At 42.8% G+C, this 20913-nt stretch overlaps 1 protein-coding gene across 2 annotated transcripts in view; it reads left to right on the forward strand.

Moving 5' to 3' along the window:
* DOCK1 (dedicator of cytokinesis 1) overlaps positions 1-16288 on the forward strand; it is a 322979-nt gene extending 306691 nt beyond the window's left edge. For both annotated transcript variants that reach the window (XM_075107665.1, XM_075107666.1), the window contains exons 50-52: positions 2804-2957; positions 6743-6888; positions 16151-16288. In XM_075107665.1, the coding sequence (XP_074963766.1) occupies positions 2804-2957; positions 6743-6888; positions 16151-16246 (396 nt within the window). In that variant the 3' untranslated portion in view covers positions 16247-16288. The remainder of the gene's footprint in view (positions 1-2803; positions 2958-6742; positions 6889-16150) is intronic.
* Positions 16289-20913: the final 4625 nt, after the last annotated feature.

The raw sequence follows: 20913 nt of genomic DNA on the forward strand, positions 1-20913 counted from the left end.
AGAGAATATCAAGTGAGAGGCGCAGCAGGCGTGACAGCGATCATTCCCATCTTGCAGAGCTTCTGCTACTCTTTTTGAAGGTGATGTCGTCTAATGAAGTGAGCGTTTCCATCGCTGCAATGGGCTTTCTTATGTAAGACCTTCTTTTTTTTCCAGTCAAACGAGTCTTCATGGAAGAACCTGGGAAGATAATAAAACAGCAGAATTCTTTCATGGAGCTTTTACAGTTTCTTTAAAAAGGAGCGTTCAGAGGCCGTTTTGTCTAGTTGTATGGCTCAAATCCTTTTTTCCAAATTTCCCTGTACTCGTAATGAATTTATTGAGTGATCAAAACCCAAGCCCTAATTACAGAGATCTTGTACTACTATGATCTTATCAGAAGATAAATTAAGTGCTTTGGTATGTGACGATGATCAGTAACGTCTTTATAGTTTTCTAGAGATTTAGATCTTCTTTTAAGTATCGCGTAAACTTCTTTAACATAAATTCTCATTGTTAGTCCTTTGATTCCATGAGCTGATAGTAAACCTAACACTGAAGCCAGGTAGTTAACAGACCGCTCAAAAGCTTGTGTAAGAAATCAGAATAACAGGCTGTACATTTTATTGATTAGTGACATCTAACATCACTCACTATTGATCCTGCTTTCATTAGACCACAAAAAAAATTAGCAATGGGTTCATTATGGATTAGTAGTCACCAGAGTTCATATTCCCTCGCAGAACTGTGATTTGTATGAGGCTTTATGAAACAGACCAAGCTTGTCAATCACAGAAGTTAAAATTTATTTGTGATAAGTAGCTACAGACCAGGTTAACTTGGGAATCTGATTCTAGTTGTTGGTTTTTCATAGAATCATAGAATGGTTTAGGTTGGAAGGGACCTTTAGAGGCCATCTAGTCCAACCCCCTGCCATAAGCAGGGACATCTTCAACCAGATCAGGTCGCTCAGAGCCCCGTCCAACCTGACCTGGGATGTTTGCAGGGATGGGGCATCGACCACCTCTCTGGGCAACCTGGGCCAGGGTGTCACCGCCCTCATTGTAAAAAATTTTTTCCTTATATCCAGTCTAAATCTACCCCCCTTTAGTTTAAAACCATTGTCCCTTGTCCTGTCACAACAGGCCTTGCTAAAGAGGTCACCTCCATCCCTCCTACAGCCCCCCTTTAAGCACTGGAAGGCCACAGTAGGGTCTCCCCGCAGCCTTCTCTTCCCCAGGCTGAACAACCCCAGCTCTCCCAGCCCGGCCTCGCAGCAGAGGGGCTTCAGCCCTCGGATCATTGTTCTGCCCCCTCTGGCCCCGCTCCAACAGCTCCTGTGCTGAGGAGGCCAGAGCTGGAGGCGGCGCTGCATGGGGGTCGTCCCAGAGCGGAGCAGAGGGGCAGGATCCCCTCCCTCGCCCTGCTGCCCACGCTGCTGGGGATGCAGCCTGGGAAATGGTTGGCCCTGTGGGCTGCGAGCGCGTGTTGTCCAGCTTTTCATCTCCCAGTACCCCCAAGTCCTTCTCCGTGGGGCTGCTCTCCATCCCTCCATCCCCCAGCCTGTGTTAGTACCAGGGGTTACCCTGAGCCAGGTGCAGGACCTTGCGCTTGGTCTTGTTGAACCTCATTTTTCTCTTGATTCTGGTATTGCAGCTTTCTTAATCAATTAGTGTATTTCCTTAGTTACTTTTTTATAATTATATGCCTCTGAGAAAGTGATTACAGTGCTTATCCATTCTACTAAAAATAGGCTTTAAAAGATCTTGAAAGAAGAAACCTTTGGAGTCTTTAGAACTCGAATTTTAGTATCAGGCAAATTTCTGGAAGGTTACCCTGCGGTCTTGATGAACTTTCAAAAAAAAGTCGCATACTTTGTGGTCATTCATGTCTCGTAGAAGGGTCTCAGAGACACGGCCCTTTATGCAAGCCCTTTTCGGGTTTGTTGTCTGAAAATAAAAGGAAGCACTCACACCTCATTTTAGATTTCTCCTTCAAAACATACTATTTAAAAACATTGTGAAACGACAAAATTCTGCAAAGAAGCATGAATTGCTGCTGGCATTTTCTGTTTTGTCCTAACGCAGCACCTTGGATGTAATTCCCCTCTTAACTTCAGGCTGTTGCTCCCTTTTCTGTGGTCTCCTGGAAAGAAAAAATTCCTTTTTTCACAACGATTACTAGAAATCTGGGGCCGGTGGATGGGTACCCAACCGTAGAGCTCAGAATTGAACTCAGTAAAAGGAATCACCTTAACAAAAGCATTAGTTGGCCATCAGATTACAGGTATCATTTTAAGGTTTCTGATGGAAAATTTAAACAGACTATGAAGCAGCCGGAGCAAAACACTAAGGATATTCCAGTGAATTAAATGTAAGCACAAACAGGCACCGTCAGAGAAGTGTTTCTGGACAGGTGACATCTTCCTCAGAAGAGAGCTTCACCATGCAAACAGTTAGAGAGATAAATTTTAACAGGTATTGCTGCGTGAGAAGAAAGAAAAGATGTTGAATGCCATATAATCTTGTGTAAGGGTATATACTTCCTGAGTTGTTATTAAGCAAGTGTTTGGGGAATTGGGTCATTGCTTCAGAAAAATATGCCAGGCTACAGGAAGGTGTGTGCATTAAGTCTCATTGTAATTCCTGGGGAGAAGGGAAAACATTTGGAGCCGTGAAATACTGCATTAAATCAGGAGGATTGTCTCTTATCATTGCCCTATTACTGTGTAGGAGGTAGCAGGGAAAACGTAGCAATCCCCAGGTTTGCTGCTCAGTAGCAACGTGCGTTCCTCTGCTGTCTCACTGGTTTTGTCCCTGCGCAGATCAGCCCGCTAAGACCCCAGAGACCGAAAAGCCAAGTCATAAACGTCATGTCAAGTGAAAGACGTTTCTCCGTCTCCCCATCACCTCCCAGCTCCCAAGTAACGCCACCCCCGATAACTCCACGGACAAAGCTTTCCTTCAGCATACAGTCCAGTAAGTCTTTAATTTTAATGAAATTTTCTTTTCCCAGCAGATTTTGTGCAAAACAACTTCGAGCGGGGAGGTGTGTTTCCTGAGCACTGCGTTACACCCTGGTTTGAGTTCTTTGAGTTAGTCTTTTTGCCATCACCGTGGGATTGCTTACAGGAGCAAGAACTTACCTCTTAATGTCAAGCTCCTTGCATTTGCCAGCAAAAATTACTTTAGCATTTTACAAAAGCAAGCAAAATTGTTGTACTGAAGAAGTTTCTGTTCAAGTAATCATTAACAATTACTTAGGTATAGAGTTACTGTCAAAAATCAGTGTTGCACTTGATTCTGTATGGGATTCAGGAGCGTAAAGGCTGAAAAAATAATCTTTTCATGTAATCGTACCTTAAAGAACTACTTTTTGCTACACAGTGAGTACAAGCCAGAATGAAAATAAAAAAGTCACTGTTTTTGGTGTATGTTTTGTTTGACGTTGACATCTATCACTCAGTTTTTCTGTAAAATATTGTTTGTTTGCTTCAGTCTTCCGGAAACCCTATCGTAAACCTGGCTGTAATACAACGCCTATTTCTTTTACAGTGCTGTTTTCCAGAAGCTGTTATTCAGAGTTTTCCGTTGCTAGCGTGTGACAAAAAACAGAAAAGATCTTTTTGGTTTAAGAAAAAAAACCTTGTTCGATCAAGGTCACTGTTTTATTTACTTTTTTTGGTACTTAAAACCTTTTCCCTTAAATAATGAGTGTTTTGGAAGGTCCTTGTTGCCAGCTGCAGATATATGTCCTGTGAGCAGAAATGTGTTTATTCTACAAATCTATAGCAACAGAATTGTCTCCAAAAGGCATGTGGCTTTGTCTTAACGATGTGAAATTGCTGTTTGCAAACAGGAGAAGCGAGCACAAATCAATGCCGCGTTTCCTTTGCATAGTCAGACACCCAAAACAAGTATTTTGATAATGGTGAACTCTCTCCTTTCTTTACAGTTTTGATAGCCAAAAACTACCAGTATGCTAAAGCCTGGAAATACAGAGAAGTAGAGTATATATTCTCCTGCAAAAGATATTCTTTGAATTGGATTATTTCTTCTATGTACATTTTATTAAAACGGACTTGTTCTCTTTTTTTAAAAAAATATCTGAAGCTTTCATGTATTTCTGAGAATATTTATGTCTATGTGCTGGAGATTTATGGGTGTAATGTAAAATAGGTTCAGCTTATTGCAAAATCCCTGGGGCTTGTCCATAATCATTTGAGGAATTGCAATGATAAATTTTTTGGGGAATTCCAAGGACAAAGTTACTTCAGTGCACAAATTGGCTAAAAGCAGTTAATGGGTTGCTAAGTGATACTGTTTGCTTGTTATCTGGCAGTTTAGGAGAATGGAGTGTAAAATCTGATCATTAGGTTAAGATGGAAAAAAAGTCACGTAACTGATCTCTTGCCAGCTCAAAGGCATTCTCAGTGGCACACGTCCTGTAAGGAACAGATACTCGGAGCGTACTAGTCTGATGCAACACCTTGAATAATGATAGCAAACCAGAAATTATGAGTAATTATCTGTACGGTGACCGAGTTAGTGAGGTATAGTTCAGCTGAACTGAGCAGGAGAAAATGGATAGATCTGTAGCAAATAGATCTTCTTGAAACACGACTGAAAATCACTGAAGTTGTGTTCGATACCTGTTTCTGCAGTAGGGTGGGGGGCTCCTGGATTTCACTAAACCGTGTGAGAGATCAGCTAGCCAGGGCAAGTAATTTTCTTCATTATAGAATATTGTTGTGCTATAGTTTGCCAGACTGAATGCAAATATGTTGTTAATGTATATTTTGAACTAGTCATACAGGTGGAAATACTCTGTCGACGTTTACAGGGATTTATTGCTGTCTTACGAAAGGGTGAGGCTGTGAAGGTGCCGTGTATAGGCTGCAGGAGCACGGTGGGGGCTGTGGAAAATCAGAGCTGTGACAGGAGCTGGGGAACGTAGGGAAAGGGGCAGAAGCAGAGCAGGCCGCGGCTGCACGGGCAGCTGGTGACCCACCATCCAGGTTGTTGAGAGTCTTGCAGACCTTACAGTCGAGTTGCCTCCGGGCGTTGTTTCCCCCGCAGCTCTAGCGCAAACATAGCTCACCTGCCTTCCCACGGATCTGCCAAACAAAGGGTTTGCGTAACTCCTAACAAAATTTGTCTTAGCATCTCCTTGGTAGCGCCTGCTAGTCTACATGTAACGGCTTAGATGAAGCTAGCGGATACTGCAATGTCATCTAAGGTACAAAGATGAAGTGTTCAGGGCAGTTAAATTCAGCTACTAAAAGGCTGCAAGACTAATTTTCTAATGTTTATCTATGAATAGGGAAGTTCATTCGCAGCACTAAATTTCTAATGTTAATCTATGAATAGGGAAGTTCATTTGCAGCATCAATGTTTAGTTACAGATGTTTTCCAGTTGAATGTTTTAATGACATGAGCTTAGCAGAAGTAGTTTCTGACAGAGATAGTTAAAGGAAAATACTCTGAATGTTCGGGGAATGGAGAAATCCTGTATGTGTAGAAAAGGAAGGACGGAAAACAGGAGCAATAGAAAAGCGATGAGAAATTCAGGTCCTGGAGGACAAACAACACTTTTCAGCCTCATGTAGAAGAAGCCACTGAAAGTTTGAAGTCCCAGGGTGGAAAATATTGTTCTTCCTGGCATAGTTGAAGGTTCAAGTGAAAGGACGAAGGGGAAAATTACAGTTTCCAGTGACAAATCAATAGAGTCACCTTACAGTTAAATCATACTAGTGACAGGACACTTTAGAGGACAATAAAAGGACACTTTTTCTAAGATATTGATAGGAACCTTGCAACAGAAATATCTGCATAAGCAAGTCCTCCACTTGCTTCACAATCACCCCAGTGGAATAAAAAGAACCTTTTTTCATTTCACAAATGAAAGCGCTTCCCTAATTTATCAAGAATAAATTAAGTTTCCTATCTCGTAGAGCTCACAGTGGGTTTTGCCTGTGTTAAAATGACTGAATTACCCTGAAATACACCATGGGTGGATTTCTGCACGAAAACCTATGCATCACTCAGGCCTCAATAAACTTTATTGTCCCTCAGGCTATTCACCTCTACAGCACGTACCTGCTAGGATTTATCTGCTAAGAAAAGGGAACTTTCTACCCAGTGAACAGTAATAATAAATGTTTTGTACTTTCTCTTGCGTGATTTTATTTACTCAACAACTAATGACTGCTCATTTATTATAGTTACCTGGAGTTTGAAAGTTTTTGAGAGAGATGTAGTTAATTATAGGCTTTCATTTGTGCATTTTATTAACAAGAAACAATTTACCGGGAGAAGTAAATAAAGCTTAGCTCGATTATATTTTTTTAGTGCACTTGCCAAAACTTCTATTGTCTATTAATGTACAAGGTGCAAATGCAGAGCTTACAGCTGTGAAAATTATATTTGCTAAGCCATGAATATTCTTGGCATGAAACCTGAAGGAAAAAGTATTTTCTATTAAAAGAGGGGATCGTCCAAGTATTCTGAGTGTATCCTAAAAATTAGCCCGATGCAACTCCACAGCGCATACTTCCCATCGATGCGGGGATGGGTTCATTTGTTCTACATGCCTTTAAAAATCTCTCGTTAGATGAGCTGCAGATGATTATAGAGGCAGCGAAGAGCAAAGAGATCGCACGTGCAGCTTTATTGCAGTATCAATGCCGTAAGAATTGGCGCGGTCTGGATCTTTGGATTCGATTCAGTTATTGAAAGAGTTAACTCAGTGCTGATTTTTACAGATCTGGAGTTGAATGGTATGTCCAGCTCGGACATCCCCGACGTTCCTCCTCCTCTGCCTCTCAAAGGAAGCATGGCCGATTATGGGAACCTCATGGAAAGTCAAGACTTGATCAGCCCGACGACCTCCCCCCCTGCCCATCAAAGGGTGAGTCCCAGGGATTATGATCATCATCTGCAATTTGCTTTGCTTTTCTGCTTTACACGTTGCACAGCGACGTGTCATCCAGAGATTTCTACAGTCGCAAACAAGCGCCTGGAGTATGAGGGAACAGCATCGCTCACGGGGACCGACCTGAAGGGAGGTTGGAGACCTTCTGGCGAAGGCTGAGCAAAGTGTTGTTAGCTGTGTTGGTAAGGCAGCGTAAACTGGCAGGACATAGTCTCAGCAGCAAATTAGATTCAATAACCTTTCAATCCTGTCTCAGGAAAGGAAATAAAACATGTACCCGACATCTTTCCTGTCTGGAGCTCCATCCTGATGGCATTCAATGCCGCTCGTTTCCTGGAGGCAAACACGCGTGGCCCCTTTGAGGGAAGGAGCTCAGAAACACTCATCATCTACAGGGTTTTCAGCTTTCTGAAGAAAATGCGCTTTTTCAACATTGTTTCCTGTATCCTGGAAGCTTTTAAAAGTAATTTGGTCATTTTCTTTAAAGCAGCACTTTCGAGAAGGACCATTTATTTCATTTTTGGAGGAAAAAAAAATGTTTAAAGAGGTTTTCTTTCTTTGACTTTGAAATATATAACTTTGGCCAAGTTATTATTTTGTGAAAAAATCCTGAGAGGTAATGATTCTTTTTTGTTTGCAGAGGTATCTTCCAGGATTTCTCTTGAGTTTCATCATTCAAATGAAATTCTGCTGAGTAATTTGCTTTTCAGTAAACTTCATGGTTAGAGAAAGCATTTCTAACCTCAGCAGAGGAGTCAGGCAGGAATTGGTTTTAACTCTGGGAATCATTTTGTTTGATGCAGACTGTCACGGTGCACAACAAGCCTGGCTTTTCCATGGTTGAAACTGTAACCATGTTATTGCAGGAATTTAGTATTTTCAGGCTAAATGGGGAGAAAAGCCAGATCTAGAAGTAACTTGGCAAATGTGAGTAGTGTTATTCAGAACACAATGCTTTACTCATTATATGCATATTTTGAAAAATGCACTATTCCCATCATCTCTTCCATAGTTCTTCCCCACGGCTGGATGGTTTTAATAAATATTTTCACTAAATTTTTTTGCGAACCCTTTTCCTCTAATTCCCATCAAAGTACACTAAGCTCTTGCCCATTTCCCTGACTTCTCTCTCAGGGACCAGCTCTCGCTTGACCTGAATACAGACCTTGAAGTGGAAAATTACAGGATGTACAGGAGGGCTGCCAGGAGTTTTGTTTAAAGAATCCATCCTCATGAAGAAACCTGAGAAATTCAAATTAGGTTTCAAATTTCTTGAACTCCTTCCTGGATGAGCTTCAGAGTAGTAAATTCATTTTGTGTGGTACGCCGTAAGTTTTAGGTCACGGTAGCAGCACAGGATTGTTAACATGAGTTCAATTTTTAGCTAAAAAGCATTAAACAATGAGATGATAAAACACGCGGTGAGGAATAAAATCCCCAGTAGCCAGGTTCTTTCTCCATTTCTATTGAGGCTGTTTGAAGGGGTTTCCACTCAACGGACAAATGCTGGATATTTACTGCACTACTTGCAAACGCCACCATGCTGTGAAGGTTAGAGCCCAGACCTGAAGACGACTCAGGCTCCAGCCTCAGTCACGTTGCTGTTGAAGATGCGACCTTGCACAGCTCCTGTACCCGTCATGAGCAGGGTTTCCGCATCGTTAAATGGAAATTCATAAAAATAGTAGCAATATGCTCCCTTGCTTTTTTGCAAAGTTTCATTCAGGTCTTAATATTTTTTTGCTTCGCAGTCTTTACTGCTCAGACTCTTTTTTTTTTTTAAATATATTTTGTAATTGTAGAAATGCGCCCCATTGTTCAACATCAAGTGTTGAAGGAGCTCAGGATTTAAGCATGCCTTAGAAATGCAATCAAATATAATAAAAATTTTCTTCAGCATTGTATTTTTACACACATCCCAAGATAAGGGAATATAGTTTCAAAGTCTGCAAAATGGATCTAAACCAGATTTGTCACAAAGCCACATGTATTAGTCTTAGAATTAATTTTAGGAAAGGCTTCTATTCTTATGACAATCAGTATGCACATTTATTTCATCAGGTTTATAGGAAGGAAGCTGTTAAAGAACATAAAGAAAATGAGTAGCGCTGGGCATGAAAGATCAGATGGGTAAATTCTTATTACTGCTGTGATTAAATCCCACTCCACAGTTTTTTACTGCCTTGTGTTTCATGGGTCGAATAGCTACATAGTTCATAACTTTGTCATTCTCTGCCTGGTAAACTGATCATCTTTTAAACTACACATGCTTTGTATCAGTGAAGAGAAATCAGTAAAAAATATTACAGATGAGATTATGGTAGTAGCTTTTCAAATGGAAATATCTCCTTGTATGAGAAATTATGGCATGCTTCACTCTGGTTGTCTTGCAGTTGGTTATGAAAACCCAAAAAAGCGCTGTAGTGAACTGACAAGCGTGCAGTGATAAATGCATCAAGAAATACTTCGAAGTGCAGGCAATAGTGTCATTTAGTGTCTGAGATCGTAATCTTAGATTATTTGGGGTCCGCTATTAACTTGGCCTTCCTTAAGTCTTTTATCCAAGTGATCATCTAATTATAATTTTCTGATTGTCCTCTTATTCCTTCTTAACTGTGATACCCTTATATATATTTTCTTGCACTGTATGATTTTTTTTCTGCTAAAAATGTGCTTAATAATATATGGGAACATTAAAAAAGAAGTCTTACAACTCCTTCAAGGATTATTATTACATCAAGGGATTCCTTTAGGCACTTCTCATTCTTTATGGGTTCATCCATATCCTTGCATAGAAATCAGCTGCCTGCTTAGTATTCACAGCGAGAATGGAAGCTCAAAGAAAACAGACAAAGGAACACTTACATTTATAATGTCGGCTATAACGCTTACTAAGCATCAGATAATGGCTTGGATGAGAAGATCTCGATCAGTCCAGCGTAGGTGGAGGACTTGGCAAGGAGGGACAGCAAAGGCTGAAGCGGTGTGTAATGAGAGGACGGGAACGGCCTCGCGCGGCCGACGGCGGCGGCGCTTGCTTTGACTGGCCGGGACCCGGTTGCCTGAGGAGCACTCGGACCGGTTGTTCGGATGCAATGCAAGTGTTTACACAGAAGGACAAATCCAGGGGGTTTTTCGTGTGTTGCGACGCATATACCGCAGCGCTGATCATTATCTCTTAGGTTAGCCGCGGTGAGCAAAGTGTGACCTCGGAGGCTTCAGCAAATGCGCTGTACTCATGTGGAAAAAGAGTTGAGGTTAGAAACCCAGCTGGGACTACGCAGGCAGCAGGTAATGAGGGAGCACTTGAAGAAGTGTTTGAAGAAGGGTTTGCAATTTTTCCTCCTCTGAGGTTATTTCTCAGGAGAAAGCCCCTTCCTTCCCGAAGTGCCTCGCGCAGCCCCCCCGGCTCCAGTCCCCCAGAGCTGGGGCTGCTGGGGATGCCTCTGAGCATCGTGGTGCCGCCTCCCCAGGACCCTCGCCACAGGTGGCGTGGCTCAAGGCTTGCCACCGGCTCGCTTTCCACAGCAGTGGGAGGACAGTCATTAGCAGCATTATGCCGTGGAGATGCTGGAAAAAGTGAAATTGGAAAAAGTGCATTATTAATCCATTACATTAACTTAGAAAGTTGGCTTTGTGGGCTGTATTTGCTCACAAATGGAAATAAATGTCTCCTCTTCTAATAATCCAGATTTTTAAAAAACAAGACTCTAACTAAAGGCTTTCCATGATGTGTTGAAGTATATAATATGCCCAAAAGGAAAAAAAAAATATAAAATTTTGTTTTTATTTACCATCTGATCATCATTTTTGCCTGCTGAAGCTGGGAAGCATTGCAAGCTCTTCCTCCAGCACGAAGTCTCCACCGCCTCCCCACTGGGCTGGGGTTTGGTGGGTTAAGGTCTTGCCGAGCAAAGAGTTTCTAAAAGGCTCACAGTCACTTTTTAATAAGTCTCAAAATCAATGGGCTGCCACTGCTTATTACAGGATTTTGAGTGAAAAACGTGTTCCTCTGCTGTCTGCCCGGAGGCATAGAGCCCGTGATGTGTCCCTGAGCAGCACCCTTGATTTTGTTTGGGAAAGGGCCGCGTCGCTGCCCTCAGCGCTGCGCGGGATCACGCAGCGGGTTTTGCTCTGGCCATCGCTAATGCGTTTGTTTATTGCTCTCGCAGGGCCGGGGCCTTCAGTAAGAAATACAGTTTCGGTCTGGAGTCTAAACCTAATTCTGGGGATATTGCTTATAGCTCTTGAGGTCTGTTTATGTACGGACCAGAGCAGAAAAACAGCGCTTTTGAAAACCGAGTTAGCCAGCGCAGTCTGAAACACTAATAGCCTCCGCATGCAGAAATGTGGTTCAGCAGAGGGAAGATCGCGTTAGCTGTGCTTTAACGCAGCTGGCACGCTCCAGGAGCCAAGTCCTCCCTGCACGAGGGGCGCAGACCTCTGCTTGGTCCAGCTCTGCCCCTCGTCCGCTGCCGTCACCCCCGCGGGAGCACCCCTCCAGGGAGCGCTCCCAGTGGGGAGAGCGTGGTCAGGGTCCTGCCAAACAAGCCCACGGGAGAAATCCGAGTTGCTGTTTCAAAGCAACTCGATGTTGCCTGTTTTGAAGGATGTTTCGCGTTGCCCAGGGAGGGGCTGCCCCGCACGCGGCAGGTGGGAGCACGCAAAGGGCGCCCCTGCGGAAGGACTCTTCAAATTGCTCTTATCAAAGTACGTTCCAGCAAGGGCAGCTAATGGCTGTGATACACAGTCAAATGAAACTCGAATAGATTAAATCAACACAGCTTAAACAGTCATTTTACATCGGTTACCTGTGGTATTTTCCACATAGCTTTGCTCCCTGGATCAAACAGCCAATTAGCTCGAACCGTCTATAATTTGGTTCAGATTAGTGGCGCTGGGTTGATTCTCTCTGCTGGCGCATTAGCACTCTTTCAGAACGGGAGTGTTATTCCTCCAAGACCTCACATTATGTGTTATTTTTCATCGCAGATACTAAGTAAGCAAGTTGCTACTTGTCAGGCGACTCGGCTCCATGCTAAAAACAATGGTGTAAGCGAGAAGGGGCAATTCAGAGCTCAGCGTTTGGGAGCATTCGCACAGTCCTGTGTAGCTGGTAGCCTGCGTACATCTCGTTTCTGCTGCTTCTGACCTAATTAGATCTGTTAATCCTTCAAACTAAAGCGGGTTTGATTGGATCTCCATAGCTTGTCATATTTATGACCGTTTAATTTCAAAGGAAAAGAGTCACACAGGAAGAAATCTCTTAAAGTGTCGCAAGGGCCATTTTGGGGAATCAAATCTTGTTCGATTTTTGTGTTGGTTTTTTTTTTTCAATAGTATTTTCAGATTTAAAAAAAACACCCATTCTCGTATCTTATTTTGCTTCTTTACAGAGTAACAAAAAAAACAAAGTATTTTTTCATCTTCTTTACCTGATTTTTATTGCATCCAGAACACGTATAGTGTGGTGTATTTTATATCTCTAAGAGAATGGAGACCAATGTTTTTAAACATGATTCTTTTCTGTATCAGGAAAAAAAAACAAACAAATGGGAGCAATTTCATGTTCGCAGCAGAAGGAACAGATTGCTTCTGTGTTGCAGATGTGCCTTTTACATAAGGTTTCTGCTTTCCCTGAGGTACCCGTGAGTCAAGGATTCTGCCCAAAATAGGTCTGAAAGTGAACCAGCAGTCTCTATCATTTTGTCAGAAAGCGAAAACGTGCTTCAGGATTTGGCGGGTTCACAATTAACCACTGAAATATAAACATGAACTCTGCAAAGCAGTTCTTAATTAAATGTAAAATCAAGGGAAACTCTATTTTATATTTCAAAGTTTCTAAGGGGAAGCGTAGCAAAAATGAACTTCATAAGCCCAATAATGATTTTCTGAGGATGATATTAAAGGGAGAGGGAAAGCGTGCCTGAATTTCTTCCTGCGCGGGAATAAACGGGCGCGTGTACCGGCCCTGGGAGTGGTGGCTGGATCTGGAGTTGCACCAGTTCCGTACTGGCACATTTTGTCGTGATAATTCCTCAGTAATGTTGCCCCGATGAGCGTTACATGTCCTACTTAATATATTCATTGGTAGCTTATTATATAAATGAACATGTACTAAATTTATCCGACTTTCTAATGGAAATTGTAAATTCAATTATAATAATTATCTACCTATCGCTGTTATTTCTTTCTGCCTAATTTGCTTGCAGAATCTAAGCTCTGGTAGGTTTTGTGCTTGTTATTTATAGCATATATATTTAGCTTATTCTCATTGTATTTGCATTGTATCTGTTCTTCAGAAGCAGGTTTTCAGGGATAATTTGATTGTTCTCTGATCAATATGAAGGGCCTATTTGTTTGAGAAATGCCTTTGATCTAATTGAATCGAGAATTATTGCCAATACACTGTTATTTAAATTCAAAATGGGTCTTCACAAATGATGCTATCAGCAAAGTTAGATTTTTCTAGTGATAAATACGATGTTAAAGATACCATCTGAGAGCAAAGCCCTGAGGAAATTTTTATGTTTTGTAATGTATTTTAGAGGGGCACCTGGTTTATTTAGTTATGAAATTAATGTCATCTGTGTGAGGAGTTCTTGCATGTGATACGCTGATGTTCTGCAGACTGCCAGCATTTCCCAAAGTTTGCCCAGAAGCCCCTGCCTGGATACATCACTGTAACTAAGCAGTTTTTCAAAGATTTCGAAATCTACAGATCACAATTGAATGTGTGAGGCTAAATAATGTTGACAGCCCAGCTCTTGTCGGGTGCCTTAGCAGGGATTCAGGAGCTAATTTAACTTACCGGCTTAAGAAAAGAGTTTGGTGAAGTAGAGGAGGTATTTAATGGCTCTGACTGTCGTACGTAGAGACATCACAGCGGTTGCCCTTAAAAAAAAATATATATATATAAAACCAACAAACTTCAGTTTTGCACGTAGTAAAATCAAATGCTTATTTTATCTGCTTTACATATAAGTCTGTTGACTCGATTTTCGGACTCAGAGATCGTCACGCTCCTTGTCCCGGTGTAAGTGAGGAAGAAATAGTGCACAGTTTTGAGCCTGCTCTGGAAAATGAATTTTCCTAACCTAGCAGGGTCTCTCCAACACGTGCGTTTCAAGCAGCAGCGCCCTTCCGAGACTCGAACCTTTTGATAACCTGGTTGTTGCTTCAAAAGAGCTCCTATAAACTTGAACCCGGCCTGAGAACATGAAAGCCTTCATTGCCAAATACGTTCAGTCCTGTCCTCCTCGGTGAGCAGGAGGCTCCCCCGGTCGAGGGGGGAACGCACCCTTGGGGACGGGGCACCCCGGGGCTCCGGCGCCCGGCTCTTGGTCCAGAGTGTCTTACCCAGTGGCACATTAAAGCCAATTGATTTCCGAGTTGGTAACAAAGCACTGTGTAGCCCAGGAGGAAGGCGAGAGCGCAGACATCGCTGCGTTGGTGGCGCTGCTGGAGAGGCTGGGGAAGCGGGTTGTGGGCAGTCTTCGCCCCTCTGTACTCCGGGTCTGCTCTTTTGGGCAGTGGCAAGACGGAGAGACAAGCTCGGGGCACAGCTTTCCTGTGATCCCTGTTCGTTTGCCATGGGGGAGAGCCGGGGGGAATGAAGGAAGTTGTAAAATAGATTGGGAAGTGTTTCCTTCCAGGTAGGATACAGGAAAAATATTCCAGCAAAATCCAGCCTTCCTGGCTCTGGCAGTATGTCGTCCTACCTTTCCATTTAGTCTAGGATTAGTAAAACCATCTGATAAAAGCTCTGGGTTTATAACTTCATGCTGTCCTAAAAGCTGACTTTGAAGAGGGCTTTCAGCTACCTTAAAGGTACTTTTTTCCTTCTACTCTGGCACACCTCTGAAACTCCCAGTCACGAGGCTGCAGGAGCGTTAGGAGGCTCTCCGGGCTTCTTCTGCCTCGCGGCAGAGGAAGGACTGAAACGTCCTGGCATCACTCTGAACTGCTCTTCTCTTTGGACAGCAGCTTTGGATACCTTTTACAAGGAAGAGTCTAATTTCTTAGGCGCTTTCACGTGGTTTATCAGCTGCACGTATACCAGTTTCTATCTGTGACTGCAAAATCGTCAGTTATTTTGTCCAAGATGTTAAAAGAACTTGGAATACGAGTATCGAGGTTGCAAGTGCAGTACATGCAATGTAACACTAAGGCGTTCCGGGTATTTGAACTGTTCCCGCGGCAGTGATCAAGGAAATTTGGCAGAGTCGGTGCGCGTCGTAGGGTTTTAAGCGCTAGGGCGTGGAGTCAGCGGTATGGGGCGGGAGAGGGGGGACGGGTACACTGAGGCACAAGCAGGTTGGAAAGGCAAGAGCTTCGTTACGCTTGGAGGAAAACAAAAGGCGGTGGCTGGCTGAGCGGGGGGAACAATCTTAGGGAAAAACAAAACCCAGGCAGCGTTTATGAGGTGTGACACTGCAGTGCAGCCTCGGCGCAGTGGTGGGAAACCTGTAACGGCTGCATTGCCAAAATGCTGCAGACAACCAGCCTGCAAAGCGCATGAGCAAACTGCAGCGCTCTCAAGCAATTCCTGAAACAGATTTTATCATATATGTGATTGAACGTTATGAAAAAAAGTCTTAATTTCCATAATGACTTTTTTAATTTGTCCAATTAGCCGGTGAATCTAACTGAGGGTGTTCTTGTTCTGTTGCATGATATGCGAAGTGATTTAAAATATGTATATTTGAACAGTCTGGATTTCTGTTTTGAATATTTTAATTATAACTGAATGTGTAATAGTAAATTGCAAGTTACTTATCTGTTTAAATGGTTCCCTTTTTTTTAATTATTTGTTTTCTAAATACACAAAATACAAAAATAATGGAAAAGCAACGAAGCTGCCGCTTCAACCTAGCTTTTAAGCTCTGAAGTGCACAGGAGCTGGGGGCAATCGATACAGACCAAGAAATCAATATCTTATCGTGATATAAAGTGGGGAATTATAAACTACTCCAGTGCTTCCGAGAGATTTATCCTGAAATACTGAGCTAATGAATCACAAACCCTTGAGAGATTTTTTTTTATATCGTCAAAAGTAAAAGTTATATTTTAAGGTAACAGCATTCGGACCGCGTAGTAGCAAATTCCGCAGAGCAGCTTTCAGGAGTCAGATGGCTACAGACTTACCTGCCGTCTCTCGCGGTTATATATGAACAAGCAAATGTTTCAAAAACCCATTCATGCCTAACACGGTCTCTTCAAAATTGGTTTCTTCCAGCACCTGCCGCCTCCACTCCCCAGCAAGACGCCCCCGCCGCCGCCTCCAAAGACGACTCGGAAGCAAACGTCTGTTGACTCTGGGATTGTCCAGTGAAGAAGGAAGTGTTTTTTCCAAAGATAAAGCTGTAACAATTCATTTTCTTAAGTGTTTTATGGTATATAATGTTTACCTCATTCAGGCGTGCAGTATCTAACATTTAGTGCAATGACTCTAACTCCGTAAGAAATCCATTTCTAGCCGTGTATCGGAAACAACACTACATCGCCCCTCTTTCCGGGGTTATTCCCTCCTGTAACTTGAAAGAAATCTGGATTTCTACTTGAGACCGGGAGGCGTTCATCAACTGACAGTACCCTCTTCCTAAACCTTCTCCCTGCTTCTTCTGAATAACGTCAGGCACATAGGTAGCTGTGGAGATTAAAGAGTTGAATAGTTTGTACCTAAAGCATTTAGGTAGCTGTGGAGTTTAGAATGAGCTGAGTATTTTGTACCTAATCTCGGTGTATATAGGAATTGATGACGATATTCACATTGAATTCGGTGCACGTTGGAACAGGCTTCGCAGCGAGGAGGAGCTGCCATAGGATTCCCCCAAATAACGGTTCTGCCCAGGGCTGAAAGCCAGGCACAGCTTATTTGCGAAACGTGCCTCCCCTGTAACTGTTCTGCGTCACGAATAAACTGGTTGTTAATGGGCCTTGTAAAATTAGTCGCTGGTGATCGGTCATTTCCCTTTCCGTGCAGTTGGCCGTCCTTCTGCGTGTTGATCAGTGGGTAAAGCAAGAAGCCTTTTAGCTGCTGACGGCCACGAGCGCGCAGGAAAAGAAACAGAGTAGGCAGGTAGGAGAGTCCTGGTCGTTCTGAACCCAGCGGTTGAGTACAAGAACGGGAAGAGCTTTTTCTTTTCTTCTTTAATGTGTAATATTTCATGTGGATTAGGACGGACTGAATGGAATCGCTTTGTCCTTGTGCCATCATTCTGTACAGAGTTTGTATATATGATGGTTTCTAGAATGTTTTAATTTTTATGGTGCCTGCTTTCCATGTAATAATGAATTAATGTACCTGCAAAGAATGCCTTACGTATTTTTAATTTTCTAAATGCTGAAAGTGTAAAAAAAAAAAAGCAGTTTTTTACCAGATATTGGGCTCTCAGAAATATTGGACAACGACAGGGTGGGGTGTTGGGAGGGAGGAAGGAAACTAACTTCATACTCTAGCATTTTTTATTGTCATCACGCTTTTGTTTTTTACTATCTGCAATCTTTTTACTCTTACGGTAGATTGTTTTTAATTATACCACTGACTCAAAAAAATAAAATATTATTTTAAAAACTTGTCTAAAAAAAATTAATACATTGCCTTGGTCTTTTTCATCCTTATTGTAGAATTTCAGGAACTGTCGCACTCTGTAGAGGGCTACATATATATACACGTACTTCCTTTCTTTCCGAACAATTTTGAGGGAGCCCATGATTAAGCTGAAGTCTTTCATCGCCCTGGTGTGCTCATTCCTGGATGCATGTGGTACTGAGACAAAACGCACGTCAGCACTAGAAACAGCCATCTTGGTATGCTGTCAGTATTCATAATGAGAGCTTACGTGTCTTTATCTGTTGCTGAACCCTTCAGAAAACCGATGAGTTTGAGGTGGTATTTTCTACCTGAAGTAGCTGCTACGTGATGCAAGGAGCAGGCAGAAGCATGATTTACACAGCAGTAAAACAATAATGTTCTTACAGAGGCAGAAAGACTGCCCTTCTCATAAAAAGTGGCTCAAACGGTCAATTATATTCTCATAATTCTGCCCTAAACCATCGTGTTGCTCTGGAACAAACCAACCCACTTTTCCTTGCACTGTGAGATAACATCAGCTGCCCGAGTGTCTCAGAATTTACTGTTAGAAATTGTCCTACAATTCCCTATTTGTTTTGTTATTAATATAATCTCCATTCAAGAGGAACAAGCTGGGAAGCATTCTAAGCTGCAGTCGATCAGATATTCTTTCCGTAGAATATCAATAATGTATTACAACTTCAATTCTGTAAGTCTGCCATTTAATTGAAAACTGCTTTAGAGACCACTGTTGTTGCTGTGCATGAGATTGCGCTGGGTTGTTGGTGAGTTTTCCTCTTTTCTATTCCATTTACTCTCTAAAGGATAGGAAGAGGCTTTCACATGGACCTTTAACTGGATGTTTGTAAATTGTATTTCTGATAAGGTGTTTTCACACGTCCTTAGCAAATTCCTGTGCTCATGCAAGTGTTATAATTTGGCCCTGCAAGACTCCTCAGACGAGAGCTGCGCCTTCAAATTGGTCTGGCAGTACAATCTCTACATCCCGTATGTGTGTGTGTGTTTTACAGATACGCAAGCTGAGACTGGGGATAGAGATCAGACTCTCAGATTCATTTTCAGACCTAAATTGTCACCGGTTTTACAATCTAACAGCTTCTAGGCTGTAACTTGTATAAAACCCAGCCGGAACGAATCATTACCCTCCTCAAAGTGCTGTAAAAACACACTTCAGCAAATCCAGAAACTAATTCAGTTACAGTCTTTAAGCAGTGAACAATCCTGGGAAGGCTGTTATTTTTCCTACAGTATATTCTCTTCCTTTGTACTCCGTGGCACGTGTCAGAGCATCCCGATGCAATATGAATTTCTTGTGACATTGTTTGCACCAAAGCTGAGCTAATGCAGAAGAGCTCGAGACAAGGCAATACAGGAAGAGAAGGTGATTTGATTTGATCACTTACACTTACTCTCTCATGCTCATATCCTCACAAGGGTCAAGGCACGTGTGTCCAAGTAAGGGGTCCGGGGTTGCTTGCGGCCATGTAGAGGCCAAGAGGTGCCTGCTGTGAAGTCCGCATGCCGTCTCCTGCGTTACGCTGAGGCTGGTGAGCATGTGCCGGTTGTTGGATGTGCCCTTTGTTCCCCTTGGGAGTTGGCGGTGACTGTGATCTCATGTCTCTTTAGTCTGTCCTACTTCTGTGGGAATTCATGAGGCAGCGCTCGATGTACTCGATGCCTGTTGTCTCTCTGCCTGGTGAGGATGCCGTACGGTTCCAGATCTGCTGTTCATCTTCCCAACATCATCCCTTAATGGCCTCAGTGAGTTTTTTGCTCCCCTCCACCCTCGATGCCTTGAGTAGCTGGGGTTGGGATGACCTGGTCCAGCTGTCACTGCTTTGTTCTCCTGCCAGCTCTCCTGGTGCCTCCCCGCCCAAAGGTCCCCATTCAGGCTTCACTCAAATCGGTGTGCTGCTACAGAGGCATGCCAAAAGAAAGCTGCTGGGAAAGGGGACCCCTCCATGTCTTCCACAGAAGACCATGTCCAGGGGATCAGTATCCACAGGGGCCAGGTTTTCACCATCTCAGACAAGTGCTCCCCTCTAGGGATTAACCTCCCCCCAGATACCGTCCCTTCGCTCAGACTTGAGAGCAATACCACAAGGCTTTGCAACACAAATTTTCCTGAAAGAAGAAATTCAGAGGTGTCACGTTTCTAAATAGTATGAGAAAACAGATTTTTTTAATGGCCAGTAGTTTTTGCTTCCTGAAAGTTAGCTTGAATTTAGAGTGCCAATACGGAAGGGAGAAGCCCTTAATACCATTTATCTGAGGCTTAGCTTGGGAGTGAGAGGGCAATTTTTACAGGTGCACACACCGATTCCCATCAGTCCCATGCAAAACCACAAAAGGTTTGTTGGGCAGCGGCTGTTTGTTCTTTAATCAAATTTATTTTCAATGGGAAGCTCAATACAAAGGTCAGTTCTTAAGCTGGTTTCCATAATTGACATTTATGATTACTGAAATGTCTCTGATGATACCACAAATTCTGAGTGTAAAAATATTTTTAAATTCAGTTTTGTCTTCACGTAGGTATTTTTCTTTACCATGGATATCTGTGACTTTACAGAGAAAAATGTTAAAAAGTTTGCAGGGCATATATGTATATGTTTATGATGTACGGATAAGATTTATGAGTGTACGTACATACGTGTATACATGCACCCACATCTAAACACACATTTTTTAACGTAAACTATCTTGCTTCATTGACTCGTTGAAGTGTCCACCTTTTTGCTTCACGTTAGACATCTTCCCTATCGATTCTTGTGACCTCTTTGGGGACCGTTCTACGCCAGGAGCTAGACGTAGTGGTGTTGACGCCAGTTGTCCCGTGACGGTTGTTCACAATTACTTACTTTTAGTAAAGGTTCTTTGGATAAACTCGTTATTTCTTGTGTACATATTTGACGCAATCAGGTGAAGTAATTTCTTACAAAGGTTACAGCTGGTTTGGGGTTTAAATATATGTAGGCCAGGCTTCATACATGGTGTAAGAGGAGGAGTCCTCCTCTTCTGATCCGGCAACGACCATCCTGCGTTGGGCTTTGGAATATTTTTGTATGTCGTTTCGAACAAAACGGCAAGCACTGGCACAGGCTGCCCAGGGAAGTGGTTGAGTCACCATCGCTGGAGGTATTTAAAAGACGCGTAGACGTGGTGCTTGGGGACACGCCATAGTGGTGCACTTGGACGGTTGGACTGGATGATCTTAAAGGTCTTTTCCAACCTAAACCATCTGTGATTCTATGGTTCTAAAACCAAGTATTTTATCCCCAAGCTGAAGGTAGAGGAAGGTAAGGCAGAAACTGTTTTTCCTGCACCTGTTCCGTTATCCGTGGATTTGCTGGGTTTCACAGAGGTGTTGCTGTTCATCGTCTGTAAGTGCCAGAAGCGCACACTGC

This window comes from Phalacrocorax aristotelis, chromosome 12 (genome assembly GCF_949628215.1).
Source record: "Phalacrocorax aristotelis chromosome 12, bGulAri2.1, whole genome shotgun sequence".
In the NCBI taxonomy this organism is placed as follows: domain Eukaryota; kingdom Metazoa; phylum Chordata; class Aves; order Suliformes; family Phalacrocoracidae; genus Phalacrocorax; species Phalacrocorax aristotelis.